The sequence below is a fragment of the Nyctereutes procyonoides genome, unplaced genomic scaffold (genome assembly GCF_905146905.1).
Source record: "Nyctereutes procyonoides isolate TBG_1078 unplaced genomic scaffold, NYPRO_anot_genome, whole genome shotgun sequence".
In the NCBI taxonomy this organism is placed as follows: Eukaryota; Metazoa; Chordata; class Mammalia; order Carnivora; family Canidae; genus Nyctereutes; species Nyctereutes procyonoides.
The window spans coordinates 19399352-19422247 of NW_026575135.1; the positions used below are offsets into that span (position 1 = coordinate 19399352).

Sequence of the window (22896 nt, forward strand, 5' to 3'; positions counted from 1 at the left end):
ATGTTAAAATGGGGAAAATATTAAATGGCATTGATAGAGTATTTAACAGAATATTGATTTGTTTGCAAGGTACAGTAGTGACCGGCTATCCTTTTGTCTGTATGAGCTCTTTAGTGGAGAAAGCAGCTGCTGAATGTTTTTGCTTACACCTTTTTCAAAATTCAACTTCCAGTTTTTTTCATAAACTTAGCTGCCAACTGTACAGAGTAGGGGTCACATCAGTGAATTCTTGTTGGAAGCAATACTACACATGAGAGGACCCAAGAGAAAAATCCCTCTAGAATTCAGATCAAGCAGGGTTAACTAGCCAAATTCTGCAGGACACTGGGACAGGACTACAAGATTACCCAAACCTTAACTGGTTATCCTTTCGGCATCTTGAGTACAAGAGCCATGTCTAACTGATTACTGTTTGTGGGATGAAGGAAACCAAAAGAATATTTAGACAAGAACTTGGGCTTTAGTCCCTTTTTTGCTAGTACCTTGCCATATGCACCCTTAATTCTGTGAATAATAATTTTTTGTTTTAAATGGTATGGTATTTAAAAAACCTAGGAATTCTTATTTCTTGAGTAGACTATATTTTATAGCCACTGTGATATAAACCAAAGAGATTGCATAACGATACAAAAAATGCTAATGCATCCTAAATTTATGATGTAATAAGCTAACAATACCTATGTTGTACAAATGCACAGGAAAACTACTTACCAGTTGTGGGGTTGTTGAATTTTTCCTAAGGTTTAGTGAGGCCTTAAAATGTTAACAACTGGCAATGTCAGATAATCCCTTATACTTGCATATTATTTTATGTGCACTCTTATTATCTCAGTTAAACTTTAATGCCACATAGGAAACAGGCTCAAGAATTAGTAATTCTACAGAACCTGAAGCAAGTTCTGTAGAAGGAAAATCCAAACCTACATATAATTTGAAGTTTTAGCCAATCTAGCTACTTCTATTTCCACTGTAGCATGTACTTCACTAGTGGACCCTGGACAAATCTGTCTCCAAGACTAGAGATGCCCAGATGGCTCCAAGGTAACAGTTCCCACACCTGCCTGCACCCTGGAAATTGTGGTTTAATTTAGAAAATAACTGTAAAGATTTTGGGTAGTGCTACTCTGAGTAACATTTATTAATAAGATACTTTGAAGAGTGGGAGAATTCCAAGTGAGGGAAGTACACCTTCAATAAGAAACCAACAACTTTAAAGTAGATTGAGATGATAAATCATGAAATACCAAAGTTTAAAAAACATTTTTAGTTTTATTTCAGCCATGTTAGGTTATCCATGAGCTGTGAAAAGCTATGCTACTTGATAGTAAACCCACCAGTTCTATATACTACTTTGTAAGCTGGACCTCTAGTGTTCACATACCTCAAATCACTTATCTTTTGTGCCTTAAGGAGAAAATACCAGAAAAGTTGTATGTGTCACATATATAATACATCCTATGGTCATCGTCACATTGTCAGTCGGGAATTTCTGCTCTGTAGGGGTAATCAAAGGTGATCACTGCTATATTCTTCACTGTTCCCCCCCACCCCCCTTTAGTAAGTGAAAGGATGCTACAAGAAAGCAAGCATTCAAACCATCAAAAAATAAGACAAATTATTTTGAGATATTTTTAAAAAATCTTGACAGGGGAATAAAATGACCCTTAGGCCTGTAGGGCACAGAACTGCTGGAACACAGCCAGGATATGAGGGTCTAACTCAGCAGTGAAGAGCAGGTTCTCCAGGGTCACCATGTACTGCTGGATTATTTGGTGATGCTGTGGACACAAAAAAGGGGATTTTAGGTTAGGAAAAAGACCATGCAGAACATTTTGCTCAGAAGCCTGCCCATGTTGTGGAATGATAGGAAGGGATAGGGGAAAAAAGTCGTTATGCTTGATAGGAAGAGGGATATAAAAATGGGAAGGATGTCAGTAACTTAGAAAAAACAACTGGTCAGAACTGGATTTCAACATAAATGTAATTCATGCTTCAAAGCAGTAGCAGCTTCTATTACAGTCTAGGTTCAGTTGGGTCTCTGCTAATTAGAACAAAAGACAGTAGGACTTTTTAAAGGTATCCCAGGCAGGGACTGGCCCAAGATTAAAAACCCAGGAAAGAAGATTAAAAACATGGTTGCTGAAACATGAGAAAAGATACTTTGCAATAATTTTCCTTTTTTTTTTTTTTGCTTTTACTGGTTAGAGCATCTAAGTTTTTTGTTTTACAAAAAGATAACATCACTGGCTAATTCTCTAGTAAGTGTTCTATAAACTAAGAAATCCAAACTTCATTTTGTCTGTTAAAAATAGTTCATCTATCTCACTGACAATTCCTGACCCGTTGAGCCTACGTGGGAGGAAAAATGTTAGAAAATGAAAATCTCTTCTATGCATGCCTGTACGACTTGCATATATACTGAGATCTCTACAGGCTAGACCTAGAGAACAGCAATTAAGAGTCTGAATGATAGAGGAGCCATTTAAGCCTAAATATTCTGATGAGCAATAGTAGGAGCAAATGGACATTAAAGGGGCCTTCCTTACAAGTACTACAAAACCTCCTGACAAATCCATTTTTTAAAAGTTTTAAAACTTTTTTTTAAAAGTCCTTGTGGCTGAGAATAGTGATGTTTATTATCTAATCATAATTTCCCACAAACCTGTAAGAAGATCTGCTGGAGCCTCTCTATACAGTTCTTATACCATGGGGTTAATACACTGGTCCCGTCAGTCTCACATCGTACTAAGTGCTCAGTCAAGATCATGATAAATCGCTGGAAACGGGGTACAAAGGTAAAGCAGTGTTACAGGGAAAATTCTTATGCTTTAAAAAGCAATCACATTTTTGATCAAGAAACCTCAAAGGCACTGCTTATTCCACTCAGTCTTCATGATGTGCATTGCCAACTTTCCTAAGTCAATAAATCCTGTCAGTCTAGAAAGGCAGACTAGGGCTAATGTCTGTACATCCTTTTTTATAATACACGAACACCTTTAATATCTAGATTACTATGCCTGTCATTTTTCTCTGCAACTACTTCTAAGGCCATAATTAGAAATGTATGTATAAAATGTTCATCAGAAAGGAAAATGATCAACAATTGGGAATAATTAAATATAAGAGGTATTTAAAGTATCCTCAAACATTCTGTGAAAGCTTGGAGAAACGCTCACGTTAAGAATGCTACGTATATACCACAGACGCAGGGGGTCCATGTGGTTACCTGCAAGTAGTGAACTTTTACTTCCTTTGTAAATTTTTGTATTTTAAACTTTTATAAATGCTCAAGTATTATGATTAAAAAAAAAAAAAACATTTTTCAAGCCTAAAGAACTACATTGTTTTTTAACCTATCAGTGTCCCAAGCCAAGATACCTGGAATATGACAAGGAAGAGGTTCTTCTGTTCACTCTGAGCAGATTCTACTTTTTCCTGCAGTCTTTCTATTTGCTCCTCTAGAGCCCCATCTTTCCTGTCACTGCTTCTGTCATCATCGTCACTTCGCTGCAAGATGCACAGGAACAAAAGGAAAATACCATTTAGAATTCCAGCATATTAAATCTCACTAAGTCAAAGGGAAGGATGTTCTTGTGTCTGGTCAAATGCCACTTGAAGCCTTGTATTCTCTGGTGAAAGTACTCCACCACCCCGACGGCACACGCATACACCCAAAAGGCCTGCAGGCACGTAGCTAGGCCATCCTTAGTGGCACCGGTCCTGGATGATGAGTTATAACTTTTACAAGGTAGCCCATTTAGGGAGGAAGTGTGTGTCACATTTTCTTCCATTCAAAATGAAAACAGCTTTGAGCTCCATGCAAAGTGTGTAGTAGATTCTTGTTATTCACCATAGTTATGTTTATGCATTTGCTGGGAACCCTGAGCCACTGTTTAGGGAAATCCAGGGTTAGGTTCTTGGGAGCCTTTTGGCTTATTTTTGTCAACTGATCCATATGTAACCTTATGTGTGTTTCTGTTTGAAGATAGCTTATTTAATATATGTTTTACAATTATATACAATGTTTCTTTATACTTAAACTGCTTGAGAAAGATTTAACATTTTCCTGACCCTGAGTAATGTGACTGTCAACTTCTTTGGCTGTCCACTGTTTTTTAAATCAGTCATTGTCTTATGAATCCACAAAGTGAGCTGCTTTACCACAGCATTACAGATGTTTTTTTAGTACTTGATGGAACAGCCTAGGTACAATTGGTGAATTTCCTTTTTCTGAATGTATCCTATTGTTAAATTTGTGAACACTGAACTCATGGCCAACAGCACAGTTACTCATCACCAAACGAAGCTCATGTAATCCACGTATTTTTACTGTCAGAGACCTCACAGCCTTCCTGCACTACTGGACAGCATTTCAGCCCTATGCTTCAGGGCCATTTTCAACAGTGAAGTCACCGACAAAAGCTCAAATGTGGCACTAAATACACCTTGAAAAGGATCTTTTTTTTTTTTTTTTTTTTAATAGTATGAGAACTGAAACAAGAAGGCAGAGTATTGCCTTGTTCAACCTTATCTGGGAACAAGCTCACTGGGCAACTCAATTTTTTCACTGCTCTGCCTATGTCTGAATGATGGGGAAAGCACTGCGAATATAGATTTTTGAGGTCACAAAGTTTAGTGAGTTTGCAAAATCAGCACCCGCAAATAATGAGGACAGGCAGTATATTCCTATAACTCTGCTACTGCTCATTCAACAAAGTAGATGGCCAGCAAAACAACTGAGTCACTAATACATGGCCATATGGCCTCAACAGTAACAAGAGAGAGGCAGTGTGCCAGTTTTTCATCTAACGGGCCATATAGAAAAGCTGGGCAGAATGGCATACAGCTTGAGAACCTGCTCATCCTTGCAATAATTTAGAAATAGCTCCGACTACATATAACTCAAAGCAGACCGTTCAAGATTCCGCTGGCCATGATGGGCTCAATACAACTCTATTAAGCTTTAACAATTCCCTTCCAGCTCACCCTAAGAACTTAGAGCATTCACTTAGGTGTTGTCTTTTTAATTTAGTGGTTAGATGACCTTCTCAGTGTCATAAAGCTAGTAAGCAGCTGAGCTAGAACCTGACTCCAGGTATGTTACATACTAAAGTCCTTTGGTCCTCTGAGTAAGAAAGTAAGCGTCACCAGACCTGGAAAGCCCACTTCCTCCTAGATAACACTCTTGGCAATACCCCTTCTGGGATGGCTGCCTTCTACCCTTTAGGCAAAATTATCAGAACCTCCCCGTTTTTACAAAATTCTTTTATCTCTAACGTAGCACCTGCCTTATCTTGAAGGCAGCTGGGTAGATGGTAGTCTTTTTCCTATACCACACTAAGGCTAGGTTCTATAGTACTGTTGCCTGTAGACCTTCCTGTGATGAGGGAAACGTTACATAACTCTGTGCTGCCCATCACAGTAGCCACTAGCCATACATGACTGTTGAGCATTTGAAATGGGGTTCATATGACGTGGCTAGCAGGTACTGTGTTGGACACCACATATCTAGAGAATGGTGTGGCATGAAGGGAAGCCCTGGAATTTGACAGGCCTGGGTCAGATCCCAACCTCTGTCACTTATTAACCATGTAAGCTTGAACAAGTTATTTAAGTTCTCTGAGCCTCAATTTGGATATCTACTAAATGGGGATGATATCATTTACCTCGCAGTGTTTTAAGTTTGTGAATGTATGTTTATATACCATACATACACATATATACGAATGTATGTGGAGACTAGCACTTGAACCTGCTGTAGGTTCAGGTAAGTCATTACATTTGTCTCCATCTACTCTGGTAAATATGCGCATCACTGGAAAATACTATCATAAACACTAGTAGTACTATTATGCAAAATCATGGAATATAGTGCATTGCTTTCCCCCAAAATGGCTAACCATACTTCTTAATATGAGAAGTATTCCATAAACCAGGGAAGGTTTCCACAGTGCTGGGGAAGTGGTGCACAGTCTCCCTGTCTCCTCTTGCACCAGAAACTCTTAGAGAAATACAAGTGTCCTCTTTCCTTCTCTGCCTTCCCTTTTGGGAAGGGCAAACATGAAGCAGATCCAAAGAGAAGTATGGAAAAGCAAGGTTTGTGGCTTCCTTCTAGGTTTATCACACAGGAGAACAGCAGGGAGCAACACACCCCCAGGTCCTTCCTCTCCCTCTACTTCTACAATAGTCTGCATAATTTGGCCTCAAAAAAACCCAACAAAAAACAAAACAAAGTTCCCAAAGTAATGAACTTTGAATTTTTTAAGAGTTTCTGGCATCTTTTCTTTGACCATTTGCAAACCCGCAGAAGACTTACCCGTTTGTGTTGCCTTGCAAGTTTTTCTTTAGCTTCTTCCAGCTCTTTCTGGATTTTGAGAACGTGTTTGTTCATCTTACGAATTGTGGAGTGCAAAATTTCCCAAACAAACAATCTTAAAGTAACATAACATTTAGTTACTGCGTGTTCAAGTACACTTCTAGAAAATAAGACCTCTCAACTTGTATGAACTACTCATTCTGAAGGTCTTCCACTCTTTAGTAGCCAGAATTAGTCATATTTCTCCAGTAACACTTAAAATTTTTTGTATTATTAACTGTGTAAACTCTATTTCTAACCATTAGACTCAGGTAAGCTTCCTGAAGGTAGTACTGGGTCCTTGTCATTTTTATTTCCATCCTTTACTAGAGATACATAGAAGGTATGTGTACATACTCAATGAAGCGAAATGGCAAGCCAGAAAAAAAATATGTTACATTAGGAACAAAAATATTATTTTCTCTCTTCTAAATTTAAACATCATGTATTGGAGTTGTCTTCAAAATGGAAAACCTAATCTGAGGCTCATTTCACATGCTTTATGCTACTTACTAGCATACATTCAGCCAATTCTCTGGAACATTTAAGAAACTTACTAGTTCACAGTAGCTATCAACTGCTGGGCCTTTGAGAATGAGATATAATATGTGTCACCTACTTTATCAGCAAATTGCTTATTAAATAGATGCTAAAATTTTTGTTGCATAAATGGTTTATTTAGTTATTTTTTGAAACAGCTTCTTAACTACATCTGTCTAAAGACTAGTTCTTCTTAACCCCAAGATACAGTGCAGAAGAGGACTTCCCTCTATACATTTTGGCTGGATGATGACCATTTCAGTGGACGATAATAAAACAGCTTAGTCATAAAACTCAAAGTCTAGAGTCTAGACAGGGCATAAGAGCAGAGTACTTCAGCTGGAAGGGATGGGCAGGGAAGGCTTTGCAGTTAGGAATACTTGAGCTTAGGGTTCAAGAACAGGTGGAGCTTTTGAGCCCTTTATCCCTTCAAGAATGCCTGTGTTTGAGTTCTGACTACACTTACTTGTGTGACTTTGGACAAGCTACTTAAACAGTCTACAATATTTTCTTGTTTTGTAAAATATAGATGATAATGTAACCCTGTTTATACTGTGAGGTGAGGATGAAATGAGTTGCAAAAATAAATCACTCAGGATAATGGCCAAATAACCTGGGTGGTCAATTTTCGGAGAGTCTGCAAATCTGAGAATGTCTGTTGTCTTCATTTATGAATGCCAATCTGGCTGATATAACTTTATTTTTTATTTATTTTTTTTTACTTATTTATGACAGTCACACACACACACACAGAGAGAGAGAGAGAGAGAGAGAGAGAGAGAGAGAGAGAGGCAGAGACACAGGCAGAGGGAGAACCCGACGTGGGATTCGATCCTGGGTCTCCAGGATCGCGCCCTGGGCCAAAGGCAGGCGCCAAACCGCTGCGCCACTCAGGGATCCCCTGATATAACCTTAGAACATACCCTTCCACCCTAAGGATTCAATTCATTTGAGACCAGTGTCCTTTGCCATACCAGATACAATGAAGAGGATAAAGGTTGTGATGGATTGTTGTATCTTTATAAGTAATATTACTTTATTTCATCCTGATCAGTTAGAAAGCCTATGGAATCAACTTCATGAGTAAGAACCAAAGCTTAATGAAAAGTCTCTCCTTGTAGAGCAAGTGGGTCTAGAATTAATCTTCTGCATTAAATCTAGGATTTTTGTGACTGCGGTGAGATTCCCTTCCCAAAAGGCACTCAGGTGCCCACCAGACTTTTCCTCAATCCCTTCATGATGTGTACTTAACCTACCATGACTTTGGTTTCTTCTAGTTCCTGATATGTATTCTAGGCCCCCAATTGAGCTGGAACTCTTCCCTGCATCCCACTGTCTAGCTCAGACCCTGACACACAGCCTGATCTTCTCCCCAAGTCTGGATCCTTTATCAGCATATTTACTTGTCTGGCTGAGTCCTGATTCAATTTACATGTGTCCTTAAGACACTGCAAACTGCCTGGCTGTGTATTTGCACTGTCCAGGAATCTTTGCTAAGTCCAATCCTACCAGGTTAGACCATTAAGTATATTAATGATGTCTGAATCAGAGTTTGAAGCTCATGTATCAGACCAAATATAAACTGATTCTTAGAGAATACAAACTTTGTAAAATAATTCACATTTACCTAGTAAAGTCTCGTGACAATTCTGAAGAGAAGATCCAATTAGCCACTGCAGCGCAATCAACAATCTGTGTACGGATCATCTTATCTACTAGTACAGCAATCATCTACAATGAGAAATGAGAAAACAACTATTAGGGTAAATCACACTTACGTGGAATCCACAACCATCCCACTGCTACAAAACCAAGATAGGTCATATGTGAAATCCATTTTCAGTGGTTATGGAATGGATCTATTTGACCATTAGGTCCTTAAGATTTATTCTGCACTCTGCTTGGGTCTGGTACTTACTATAAGAAATCTCTAACACCAGTAAAGATGGAGCAAAAGAACACCGAATATTTTTTGAAAATATTAGAGAATACAAAAATATATAATTTCTAAATTTATCCTAAATTAAAAAACATAGAAATGTTTTATCATAAAAAAGTGTTAATATGTGCAAACTATCTTAATGCTCCTTTATAACACATAGTATGAAAACAAAATATACTGAAGTCTGAAAAATCTAGAGCTTGTCTGTAGAAATTTGATAGACTTGGTAACAATATCCTACCCAGGTGGTAGACTCTTACAAGCAACAACCATTCTTACTACATATTTAAAATATGTTGAGATATTATAGTACAAAACTAAATCATAACACTTGCTCTTTAAATGAATGAATAAAATATGACTTCCACAGCACTAAAAACACAAGTTTAAAACCATTTTACAGATTCAAATTTCAAGTTTAAAAACAACAGTATTAATTGCCTTATTTTTATACCTATACAATCACACTCAAGATGTCTAATTAAAATTTTTTACCTGTGGATGGTTCCTCCAGACCTCAAACATAACTCTTAGAACATGTAACTTTCCTTCATCACTCTCAGCTAGGGTTTTGAAGACTTCATGAAACCTATTGAGAGTGGGGTAAAAAATACCAGAGATAAACTTATTAAGGATTTTAAGTTTTCAAAGCCTTTTTGATGCTACTCACTTTACAGAGTAATACATAAATGTAAAAATAACCAAATGTTAAATATTAAGGATATAAAAAGTATGATTCGGAATTCATGGTTTGTATGAAATTTGTCACAACATCTTAAGAGATTTACAATATGCCACTGTTAGCCCAGGACTACAGTTTACTGTGTATCTAAGAATAGTGAGGGCTAAGGAACTGTCTCCAAACATTGGTGAAGTATCCTGACTGCACTTTCTGTGAGAACCCTGTAAATAATAGAGACCTAGAAGTTGAGATGGGATGAGGAGCCCCATGTCTCTGCTCAGCTGGAGGAGTACCTATACATTCTTTCTTTTTTTGGATTGTTTGAGGAGTTAGAAAGCTGTCTTTAGATGCCAACCTTTGGGTGGCTCCCAAAAATCTAGTTGGCTCTCATTTCTGCTTACCTTCCTTCAGGAAGACGTTTAGACAGGATGGGAGCTCCTTGACTGTATATATAATTATCCTATAGACTCAGGTGTCTCACTAGTTCTCTCTAAAGGTCCACATGAAAAAACTGTACCTTCCATGTGTATATGCAAACTGTACATATTGACAGGAACCAAAAAGGGAGTTAGCTACCACAAGCCCAAACCACTATATTAAGTTATATCATAATACTGTTAAGATCTTTATGGTCAACAATTTTAGACAAAAATTATTATACCACTGGTATACACCAAGCAATGTTCCAAACGCTCAAAACAGAGTATATGTTTTTGTTGCACTTACTTTGCAAGGGCACTAAAGGAGTGGCTGAATGATTTGGCTGCCAAGTGTAGCAGAGTCTGTACAAAGACCTCTATTTTCAGTGGGTTAAAGCTGAACCCTTCATCTGAAAAATATTCCACAGTAAGACAGCTAGAAGATATAAATATTGCAATACCCTGGTCCATCACCTGGAATGCTAGATGGATGGTATGCTCACATTCAAGCATTAAGTCAGACATTCATGTCATGTCTTTGAATACTAATAAACAAAAACCACTGCTGATTTCAAATACTCAAAATATAAAACTAAGCATAATCTTAATTCTTAGTTTTTGGGATTATTTCCCTAATCTGTCTAAATGATCCATTTCTTTTACAAATACCACATAAGCTTCCTTGTTCATACCTCTCTGGTGGCAAGATAATATATTAATATAAAAATTCAGTAAACCCTCTGAAGTCTAAGTCTTAAGATGTCTGATAACGCCTAAGTTTATGACCATCATTTTGACATATATTTTCTAAATTTCTTTTTTTTTTGAAAGATTTTATTTATTCATGAGAGACACAGAGAGAAGGCAAAGATATATGCAGAGGGAGATCTCAGAACTCTGAGATCATGCCCTGAGCCAAAGGCAGCCCTCAACTGCTGAGCCAACCAGGCATCCCTCTAAATGTATTTTCTATCATAATATAAATTTCTTAGAAAAATCCAAACAAAATAACCCAAAGGCCAATCATGTTTTATTTTGAGTAAGTCATTTATTATGCATATCCCCTTATGTACAGATCTAGCAAAAAAAACTTTTCCCTGAAATGTTACCCAGTTGTAGAATTTTCATCTGTTTTACTGATTTGTCTTTTCTGGTGCCATTATCACATTGTTTTAATTACTGTAGTTTTTATCTTTTAATATGTGATAAGACAGGTCCCTCTCATCTTTTTTTGTCTTATTCATTTATTGATTCAGGTAAACTTACAAATCATTTTGCCTATTTTCCCCATGCTTATCCAGAAACAAGCCTAGGGATTTTGGTTGAAATTGCCTAGTACATATTCAGTATGTGTTAAACATTATTATTATAGCTAAAATTGTTGTGAAAAACCCAACTTTATAATTCACTAAGTCCTCCCATTCAGGAACCTCTCTAAAGTGAAAACAGAAAATGTCTAAAAATCTCTGAATGAGAACAGTATATTTTACTTTGTGTTTAGTTTCTTTTTTTTGTTTTTTTAAAGATTTTATTTATTCATAAGAGACACACAGAGAGAGAGAGACAGACACAGGTAGGGAGAAGTAGGCTCCCTGTGGGGACACCGATGCAGGACCCGATCCCAGGACCCTGGAATCATGACCTGAGCCAAAGGCAGACACTTAACCACTGAGCCACCCAGGTGCCCCTTGTGTTTAGTTTCTATACTGAATGTTGAATGTAAGCTCTGTTGCAGCGAGGTGAGGATCTCTTTTTATATAAGGGAGCAAAGAGCTGGGTCCTTAGGAACCAGTGAAACTGAACAGGCCATTGGTTAGGAGCATCCACTGAGACTTAAAGAGGAACTCCCATTATGCTTTATATTTATGCTTTAACCTGGCCTATACATAGTTCCATGAAGAAGTATTTATAATTCTCTTACCATCATCATCATCCTGGTTAGGATTTGGTATATCTTTCAGAATGCTGAAGATTTCATCATTTGTTGCTTTACTTTTAAAGGCAACAGCTAAACAGAGGGCAACTGAATGTCCAGGAAGAGAATCTAAGCACAAAATGGGGAAAAGGATAGATCAAATTTAAAGATTATTCTTGTAAACAGTTAAATAACTAAGAAACTTAAACAATGGTCCTTTGACAGTCCAGTCCTCATATCCCTAGGCTTAGTAAGATGAAAAGCTGAGACTCCATGTATTTCTTTCATTTTGGTCAGTGCCCCCTTCTCCCTCTTTTACCCTGAGACCATGACATTGAAGTTTGAACAGGTAAAGGCTGGGAACTTGAGAGACAGGTTTTTTCATTGTCATTTGCTGAGGCCATACACTTGAATCTGTATAAGCCAGATGCTCATAGGCTTTGACTCCACGTTTACTATTGGTTATAATCTGTTGAGTTCTTTTTGTATAAAATCTGCACTAATATATACTGTATGGCATCACCAGAGCAACTGCAAATCTTTTAATGTAAGGTAGAAAAATGGATAACAAATAAAAAGGCAATCCTGATATAGGGATTACTAAGTATTTCCAACGAATGAAGTCAATCACAATAGGTCACATGTGCTTCTCCTTGAAAGTGGGACAGAAAATAAAAAAAAGAATCCCCCGTTACTAAAGTGGTCTACATTGTAGTGGGGGAACCAAGATAGTCACATAAAAAGTAACCAGAACAACACAAAACTGGCTTGCTAAAGGTTTAGTATTTATAGGAGAGGAACTTGAGCCAGACCCTAGACCCAACACAGGAACTGGAGATAAAAAGGGATTTCCAGATTGAGGTTAATGGCACAAATAAAGGCAAAACCAAGAACCACGAGCACGGATTAAATCAAAGAATAAGCCTGGCTGGAGCAGGGGTCCATTTGGGAGGAAGTGACCAATAACAGAGTAGGACCAACTGTCAGGAGGGCCTTCACTGTTAGGCTAGCTGCTTCTGTGGGAAAAAGGAAAGCTCAATGTTCAATAAAAAAGTTTGAGCTCTTGCTATTAAAGGCTGTACCTTTTACTTCTTTGAGCCAGCGTGAGGCAGAGCTGAAAACTCAGCGCTTAAGACTGCTGCCACATCAGGCTCTGCTCTTTCAGGAAAGCACCATGATAGGAGTGAGGCGCTCAGTCAGTAAGCCCGGATGTGAGCTGGGGCTCTACTGGCTCGGAAGCAATTACTCTGGCTTTACCTCTTGGAATATATTCCTACTGTAAAAGTGGTCTAATAACCATGCTAATTCTGAGAGTGTTTTAAGGATTGACACAGTGACACAGGAAATGTAGTTATTAGCACTGTGACAAACGGAGTTTCCTTCAAGGAAAACAAGGTGTAGTGTGAGGTGTAGGCAGAGAACCAGAGGTGCAGTAGGAGGCAAGGGAGGGGAGTGAGTTTCAAGATGCAAGAACTGCCACACGACATGAAGTGGAAGGGTCATGGAGGAGCCATATGCTGTGCCATCTGCAAAGACTAATGTGGAAAACCTCAACACCTAACTCTCTACCAGTAATCACCAATGTGCACCTTACTTTCGTAAGCATAAAATATAAAATGGCACTTCAAATTATAGGCCCTCTGATTCACAGAATAATCTCAGACATGAGGTAACCAAAAGGTAAGAAAACCATTATTTAAGAATTTACTTCTAGAGACATACTGTTGGTCAAATTAGTCTTTGTGCACCTATGTTCCCACACCTGAACTGATTAAAACATGACAATTCAGATAATCTCCACTGCCATGACAAATATACTCTCATTTTACTAAGTTCTGGCTCTAAATTCAATTTGCCATACTTAGCATATTTAAAATAATGTCATGGATATAACATTATAAACAATATTAATAAAAATTTACAAGCCAGTAATAACTAAGTAAATCATGAATCTTCAAAATGATGACAGGGCAAAAAAAAACAATAGCAACTAGTACAGATCATCTTTCAAACAGACAAACTATAAACCCAAGAAAAGAAAAAGTTTACTTTCTCCACCTTAAATAACTGACTTCAGAGAATGCTGGCATCAGTACTTCTAAAGACAATGGGATATATTTTGTTGAATTACTTACTGCTACTTTCATCTCCATATTTGTAAATGCAGGTTGGGTTTGCAGGACATAGAGCTGAGAAGGTAGGAGGAACAATATCTAATATACGCTGATGGTAAGACAACCTACAATACAAATAAGAGCCTCAGAAAATAGGTTCATCAGTTCCATTATTTGGTAACCTCCAACTTACCGGGAAAGCCCATTTCCAACACTCTGGACTCAGTTGACAGCCAAGAAGTCAAAGGGGAAAACAAGTTCTTTTAGCTTTTATCTATGACAGCATACCAAAACTCAGGCCTTCTTCGAAACTTAACTGGTTCACAATGAGGTGTGGGCCAGTGGGTCCACAAGCCTGGTAACCAAGGACTGGGGTAGGGTAGGGGTAGAGGAGATAGTCTCTATTATCGGGAGACTCATACTGTAGCAAATAAACAAATATCAAGGCTAATGGGAGCCAAGTTTCTTATTGCATGAAAGGTATTTAGAAATCATGGCAAAGGGGAAGGCCAGAAAAAATGAGGTAGAATTAGAGGGATATACACACCTAGATGGATATAAGATGTGTGTGCACATAAATGCATGTACTATCTTTGTCTACCCCGATAGCAGTGAGCATATCAAGTGTCCAGGTCTTGGTTCCTAAATACCATACTCCACTATTAGGAACTTGGCTCTGTGAGGGGCACCTGGGTGGCTCAGTCAGTTAAGTGTCGGCCTCTTAAATTTGGCTCAGGTCATGATCACAGGGTCCTATGATCGAGTCCCAAATTGGGCTCCCTGTTCAGCAGGGAGTCTGCCTCTCCCTCTGCTCGTGTTTTCTCTCTCTCAAATCAATAAAATCTTAAAAAACAAAATGGCTTACTATTAAAAAAAAAAAAAAAAAAAAAAAAACGAAAATTTGGGCTCTGTGAATAGATGACTGCAGGGAAAGGGAAAGGAAACAAAAGATGAGCCAAGAACAGCTTATGCCAAAAATAAGGAAATGCTTAATGAATGGATGAGGATATTAAGAAGGGGGGGGGGAGGACATAGGAGCCACAAGGGGCTCCCCAACAAACAAAACAGGGACAATTTAGGCATCAAAATTAATAATGACAGCAACAGACTATAACTCACTGAAGAAAATAGAAATCAATTAGTTCCTACTCATGTATAAACACAGGAATAAATGAATGGGCAAAGGAGGGTAGCTCTTTCTTATAGGAAACTATTAAGTATAGGGTAAAAGGAAAAAAAAGAATTATTACTTGGCAATCAGTGGTGGCAGATCAAAGTAGCAGTTGTCAATAGACATTTGATGAAGAATAGGACATGAATATAATCTCAGGATATCTCCCACAAAACATTAATCAATTACAAAGGGGAAAATGGTGACTTTAAGGTGGAGAAGGCTGGCAGACACTGACATGACCAGGTGACTGAGGTTAACATTCCCAAGGGTGAGACTCACGCGCCTCCCAATGTGATGCAGTGAGAAGAGTACCAATGACATAAGTCCTGAATTTGGTCAGGACACGTGAGGGTGACTAAAGAAATGAAAGCCTATATTCTTTAAAACATGAAAGACAGGAAAGAGTAAATGGTCAAGTGAGGAACATAAAGAAAATGACAACGAAATGCTAGGAAGCATCCTGTGTGCTCCGGATGGGACTCCAGCTCAGAAAAGGAAAAGACATTACTGTGACGGTTGGTAAGGTTTCGTCTGCGGGCTGGGTGGCTGTATTCCTGCACCACAGCCGGTTTCCTAATCTGGAGGGTTGCATGCTGGCCATTTAGGAGCACATCTTTGTTTTGGGGAAAGATACAATGACGGTTAGAGGACAATGGGCCTTCACATCTGCAGCTTGTTTTCAAAAGGTTCAGAAAAAGATCAATGTGATGGGTGTTTATAAATAGAATACAAAATTCCTTGCACCATTTTGGCAACGTTCCTGAAATGTGAAATTATTTCAAAGTACATTTGACAAAAAAACTTACTGGCCTAATTCACAAAGAATCCATACGACGGCACTGCTTAATTTTTTTAAGCCTAAATCTTGACTAAAAACTGAAAGGGAAGAGAGGCAGGTACTTGGGATTTAAAAAATGATATTTTGGACATACATCGCACATGCAAAGAGAAATACTGCCCTCATAGAAACTGGGAGAACTAAGCTAAGGAGAAAACACAAAGAACTTACCTCATACATTTTTCTAGAACTTCTTTAACAAACTTTGGTTTGGGACTTTCAGGATCTTGAGTAAGACAATCTGACCTAATAAGAAAATGGTAGTTCTTTTAAGTTCTTACACATAATCTGCACTTATACCTAATGTGTACTTAGCTACAACGAATTTTCTTGTTCCTAAATTATTTCATTTATATCTCTCTAAATACTAAAAATTAAATATTTCAGACTATGCAAAAGATTGCTTTTATGTTATAGTTTTAAATATTGATTTTTCTTTATTATGATAGACTGCAGGGAAAGGAAAGCAAAAACGTATCACCACTTACCAATCTTCCCAGCTCCAACGGAACTGGAAGTTACTTAGATGATGGGAAAACCAATTAATAAACCTGTAGATAGAAGTGGGTGGCAGGGGAGGGGGAGATAGAAAAGGATGAATGGTTGCAATCTGTAACAGGAACTTATATAAAGCTTCAGACAATAAAACCCTACTTTATAGAGCTAAATAAAAAGGACATCCCCTTACCAAAGCTGTATCTTCTGCTGCCATTTACCCTCTTGCTGCAAATCCTGTAATTCATCTTCTCCTAAAAATAATGGTCCCCTACTCGCTCCTTCTAATAGTATTATTCTTAAGTGAATAACAGAAATGATAGAGTGCCTTTTTTGTGCCACGCACTATACACACACACACACGTGTGTGTCTGTAGCTGAATTCTCACAATAACTTTCAAGTAATGTACTATTTTCCCCATTTCATGGACAATAAAACAGGCAAAAAAAAAAGATTAAAGGAACTGCAGATAATTGTATAAATGGCAGAGGCAAAGTGTAGTCTCTCATCACACTATGCCCTTTTCACCACAAAATATACATCTTTTCCCCTAAAAATACATCTGATCTAACTAGATAGAAATCACCTGAGCATACTGTGTAATGTTGTAAAATCTGTGAGAGCCCAATATATATTTGCTGAATTTCAATAACATAATTGGGTTGTGCAACTCCTACTTTTATGAGATTGGGAGAAAAATCAGAAGACGCTATCTTAGAGCATGTCCCTCATAGATCTATAATTTCAATCACTGACTCACGTCTGATACAGTGCTTAATGATAATTTTCAGATATGCAATCTGAACAATGGACACGAAAGATCATGGAAATTGGAGAAGTGTTCAGTACCTGGGTCGATCTGACTGTGGACACTAACAGAGGTAAGAAAGATACCAGCTGATAAAAGTGGTAGACGGGTCTCCGTCAAAAGACAGTGGACATGCAATTACCACACCTCTAAAAATCCAATATGGTCGTTTGTATAAACTGAGTCTTCAAGCTGTAGTTATATAGAAGCTAATTATTTAAGAAAGAGATACTATCTATAAACCAACAAAAATACATATATATTTATGCATAATAAATACACAATATTAGGTTCTGCTTGTGCACAGGGGTGAGTATAAAGTTTATTTTAAAATCTTACATACCGAATTACAAAGGAAAAAGTATAATTATACCAAAGCACCAAAAAAAATTAATAATGAATGAAATTAAAGAAAACCTCAGTATGGCCATCATTTCCTATTGGAAGTTAGTAGAAAGCATGATGTTACATTATAAATATTATTATACAAAGGGTTATTTTGGGGAGGCAAGAAAGAAAAATCAACTTAGAAATTCTCTAAAAAGGCAAATATTTTGCTGATTAAATTCTTTTATACAGTACAGGGAATAGATGCTTCCTGCAGTCAGTACAGAAATAAGACAATTACTATACCTGTCTACACATGTAGTGTTCATCGTGTCCAAACGCATATATAACATTTCAGTTGCCTGTGCAAGCTGTGAGTTTGAGGATAAGGAAAACTACTCTGAATCCTCCCTCAAAATAAGTTGTGACAGAACATTTCTTAGAAGTCATAATGACTAACAATGCTGAGCATCTTTTCATGTAATTGATTTTTTTAAAAACAGCTGCAGTTATCAGTCATATACAATAAATCTGACTTGTATACAACCCTGAACTAAAGAGTGAATATTTATATCGCCTCCAAACTTTCCCCATGCTCTTTCCTCCTCCCCCAACAAGCAAATATTGGTCTGGTGTCACTGGATTACTTTGCATTTTCTATAATTTTATGTAAATGGAATCATGTAGTATAAATTCTTGTTTGACAACTTTTACTCATCCTACTTAATTTGCAATTCATTCAAGTTGTTGCCTGCACCAAAAATTTGTTCCTTTTTATTGCTGAGTAGTTTTCCATTGTATAGATAGGGCAAATTTGTATATTCATTCATGTACTGATGGATATTTGCATTGCCTCATTCTGGGGTATTACAAATAAAGTTTTTTTCTTTTTTAAAAGATCTTGAGAGAGAGAGAGAGACAGAGAGAGACAGAGAGTAGGAACAGGGGGGAGTGGAAGAGGGAGAGAGAGAAGCAGAGCAGGGAGCCTTACAGGGGGCTTGATTGCTGGACTCCGGGATCATGACCCGAGCCAAAGGCAGACGCTTAACTGACTGAGCCACCCAGGTGTCCCACAAATAAAGATTCTATGAACTTAATGTCCAAGTCTTTGTAGGGATATGTGTTTTCATTTCTGTTAGGTAAATACCTAGGAGTGGAGTGGCTGGACTGTGTAGTATACTTATGTTTAACTTTTGAAGAAATGGCCCCCACAGTAAGAAACATTTAATAATCTTTTAAAGCCAAGCCAAAGAGAGTAAGTTTAAAAACAAAGGAAAGGATACAACTTGGGGTAGAGAGCCAGGCTGGAGTTTGCACAGCTCGATAAGCAGTGTTGTGTACATCACATCTATGTGCGGGGGTGCTGGAAGCTGAAACAGCTCTGCAAAAATCACCTATAAAAGAACCATGAGTCAGAACTCTGTTCAACAAGTATCTTTGTACTTCCATCAGAAAGATCAACATTTTAAACGTAAACTCTTTAACTCCATGGCATTCATAATGAAAAAATAATTACTTTATAATCTTTAGAAACTATACTCTTTAAGACATGGAGATTTGCAATTGAATACTATAATGAAAATTTCATCGTTCTATAACTCAATCAAATAAGAATATGCAGAAATTAATGCTTATTTGATACTCCCAGAGAAAAGTGCAATTAAATTCCTACTCTGGAAGTATCAGAGTTGATTCAGGCAGGTACTCACTGATCCATCAGTTTCACTCCTAGAAGCAGTAAAAACCCTCATTAGATTCTGAAGACAGGAAGAGAAGATAGTCAAGTCATTCCAGGCTGCTACTTAAAAACCAGTGCCTGGCAATCTCTTTGGTAGAAAAAGATTACTTTGGTAGTAAAAGATTACTTTGCCACCGCTGTTGTTCAGAAACTTGTTTCTGCCCTCCCTATATAATTCATGAACCACCTACCTAGAATTCTAAAACGTGGTCTGCATTCTTTCTTCTCATTCCCATCTCCCATCCCTCTGTATTCCCTTCTGATAAATTTTTACACTTTCCAGATTCGAAATTATGACCTATATTTTGCATTTCAATTGACGTGTCAATGAGTCAAGTTCATAGCCTAAATACACTCTTAAGTTTTATAAAGATAGGACAAATGCAGTACTTTTGGGGAAGCACACAAATACATGTATGAACAGTAAGTGAATCTGTAATAATAAGTGAATGCTGTTTTGAGACTTAAACCTCTACAAGGTGTTCACCCCTCCGCATGACTTGATATGGGGTCAAAAGTATTATTTATTCTTCCTACTTTCAAAAACAATGGACTCTTCTAATTTCTAGGAATAAATAAAGACTCCTATCTCTCCCTACCGTGTGATACAGGGAATAATAATATACTAGTCAGGGGTATGCTGGTAATAAGAGGCCAGATAAACACAGTTAAGGATAGGTTATCTGCCTATGTAATATGGTATTTTAAAGTATTCAAGCCAATTATCTATCTGATAAGTGGACAGTGTACTGACAAGACTGGAGGTAACTTATACTATCCATGAATGAAGACATGCTATATAAATAATTTAGAGGCACTGCAAAATTCCATTTGGCTACTGGCCTCAACCTCCTCTTTTGTTTTTACTAACATGGCTAAGAGGGCACAAAATTGACAGCAATTTTCTTGCTCCTGTGTTAATTTTCAGTACCTGACAAGTTGCAAGGGGGAAAAAAAAAAGCCAAGAGTTATTACACTTTCAAATCCATAGAAAGATTCTGAAACTTAGAAACATGCTCCATGTGGAACACATACCTCAACTATGTGGTAGTTCAAGGGGATCTTGTTCTTCCCTGGATAGCTCACCAACTGTGCAGCACTATTGAAAATTTAACTGAAGTTTAATAAGTATACAAAGATAAATAAAAAAATCACATTAGCAGCTCCAAAAGCACTGTGTTTGGATACAAGGCAAAGAAATCTTTTCTGAAATGCTCTAGACTTCAGGTACTTAACTATAGCAGAAATTACTTTTGATTACCACAGGAAATTCTCCACAAAACTCCTTGAAAGAGCAAAAGGAGTTTAAGTAATAATATTAAGAAAGCATATTCAGATCTATTAACTTTAAGTGTTTATAGAGTAGAACACTCCCCAAATACTATATTTCTTTCTACCTTAAAAATCTAAACCCAAAGCTTTCTAAGGCTTAATACTAAAAATAAACTTTCAAAAAAAAAATAAAAATAAAAAAAAAATAAAAATAAACTTTCAAAGCTCGATATCTAAATGCTAGAAAACTATTAATATTCTTTTATTCCTCTAACATTCATACCAAAAACAGTTTGTCATTCAATTTGTCCGCTGCATATGGCAAATATTCACATAAAAAGCCAACATCATGTGCAATTATAAAGCACTATAGTGTTATGAGGCACCTACAGAGACACTATCTGAGTGTGCGAGGGCCTCGAGAAAGCAAAAGAGTGTTTTTAGAGATTGGTCATTTAGTAATAAGACAGGGCATCAGGAAGAGAGGAAGATTTTCTTACACTCTTCACATTTTGCTCTTAACTAAAATCAAAGTGCTACTTTTTCTCCACTCTAAAAGTTACCATGAAAAGAATCTTACCAAGTCTTCCTTTCCTTCCAGTGAGATTTAATGATGCAGTGAAGATTCTCTTCTATTACAAATCTTTCAACTGAATGACTCCCTGGCATTACAGGACCCTGGAAAGAAAAGCAAATGTAGATACTACAAGCTTAGAAAAAGATACTGTCTTTTATTTATCCAACAAATATCTGAGAGCTTATTATGTTCCAGACACTATACTGGGTGCTGAGGATAAAAGTTCAGAAGTGTAAAAACTTCGTATTTCAGCAAATTACAGTATCATATTTACTTGTATATATGATACAATTAGAATGGCAGTTGCAGCATTTCTTCTAGTGCCCCTGACACCATACTATCATCATCCATCTCAATTAAATCAAAGAGTTTATATATTAGCTCTATACAGCTTGATTTTAAGATTTTATTTATTCATGAGAGACACAGAGAGGGACGCAGACACAGGGAGAGGGAGGAGCAGGTTCCCTGTAGGGAGCCCGATATGGGACTCAATCCCAGACCCCCGGAATCACGCTGAGCCGAAGGCAGACGCGCAACTGCTGAGCCACCGAGGAATCCCAACAGTTTTGTTTTTTTTTTAACCACGAGAGTAGATTTACTTCCATAATAAATACGCAGAGAGGAAAAATTTTATTTCAAACACTGTATAGACACAGAAAGTCATATATGCATTGAAGATACTTGGGGTGCCTGGGTGGCTCAGTGGGTTAAGCGTGTATGTCTGGCTCACATAATGATCTCAGGGTCCTGGGATCAAGCCCCTATCAGGCTCCCTGCCTAGTGGGGGAGTCTGCTTCTCTCTCCCTCTGCCTCTACCCCCTGGCTTGTGCTTTCTAATAAATAGATAAAACCTTAAAAAACAAAATAGCACTGGGTATTTTTCTTAAAAAACCTTATTAATAATAGCTAAAATTATTGAGCACTCATGTGTTACATACTATTCTATGCATTTTACATATTAGTAATTCAATCCTCATTAAAACTTTATTTGAACATATTATTATTCTATTAGCAAACTAACGTGGAGAGGAAAATAACTCCCCAATAACTAGGACCTGACTAAATCAGGATTAAAAGCTAAACACTCTTACACTGCATAATGTACTCTCAATCTACTTACACATACTAAACAATTTCTTGCCTAATGATGTGATACCATTCACTAAATTAAACTGTTAACTTCACTGCTATTGATACTCTTAGATAATAAACTACTCAAAATTAAAATGTATCACAGGCTAGTTCCAACAAGATTAAGCCACAAGCACAATGCAACACAAGCCCTCTGATAGAACTTTTAGTTGGTAACATACTTCGGGATCATCCGTGTAATCAAACATTCTGAAGATGACCCTTGGCATCGGGTACACTGAATCTTCCGTGTGCGGAGGTGGTGTAAAAGGAGGCAGATTGTGTTGTAATGCTTCACACAGGATGCTGTCAAAGGCAAGATAAGGTCTTAGGATGTGCCGCTCCTGCCAGCGATCCTTTTTCAATTTCTGAATCTGGGCCCACAGGCAATCTAAATACTAAAGACAGATTAATTTTTAATAATTAATATATATATTTGGAGGTCACTTAGAATATTTTGATTAGACAAACCAAAAACATTACCATGTAAAATATATGACACAAAAGCTAGTTTGCAATTAAATATGGTACAAAGGAATAGTGCCAAGTCTTTCTTTTTAATTAC

At 37.4% G+C, this 22896-nt stretch overlaps 1 protein-coding gene across 1 annotated transcript in view; it reads right to left on the reverse strand.

Annotated features, from left to right (window-relative positions):
* Positions 1–1249: 1249 nt before the first annotated feature.
* Positions 1250–22896, reverse strand: part of NCBP1 (nuclear cap binding protein subunit 1) — a 36581-nt gene continuing 14934 nt past the window's right edge. Inside the window, exons 8-23 of the mRNA XM_055302195.1 lie at positions 22514–22729; positions 21201–21298; positions 20384–20447; positions 18894–19004; positions 17917–17981; positions 16468–16530; positions 16151–16225; positions 13989–14092; positions 11860–11982; positions 10246–10348; positions 9333–9426; positions 8523–8626; positions 6317–6431; positions 3379–3507; positions 2663–2776; positions 1250–1778 (exon numbers count right to left, since the gene is read on the reverse strand). Of these exons, the coding sequence (XP_055158170.1) occupies positions 1665–1778; positions 2663–2776; positions 3379–3507; positions 6317–6431; positions 8523–8626; positions 9333–9426; positions 10246–10348; positions 11860–11982; positions 13989–14092; positions 16151–16225; positions 16468–16530; positions 17917–17981; positions 18894–19004; positions 20384–20447; positions 21201–21298; positions 22514–22729 (1692 nt within the window). The 3' untranslated portion in view covers positions 1250–1664. The remainder of the gene's footprint in view (positions 1779–2662; positions 2777–3378; positions 3508–6316; positions 6432–8522; positions 8627–9332; positions 9427–10245; positions 10349–11859; positions 11983–13988; positions 14093–16150; positions 16226–16467; positions 16531–17916; positions 17982–18893; positions 19005–20383; positions 20448–21200; positions 21299–22513; positions 22730–22896) is intronic.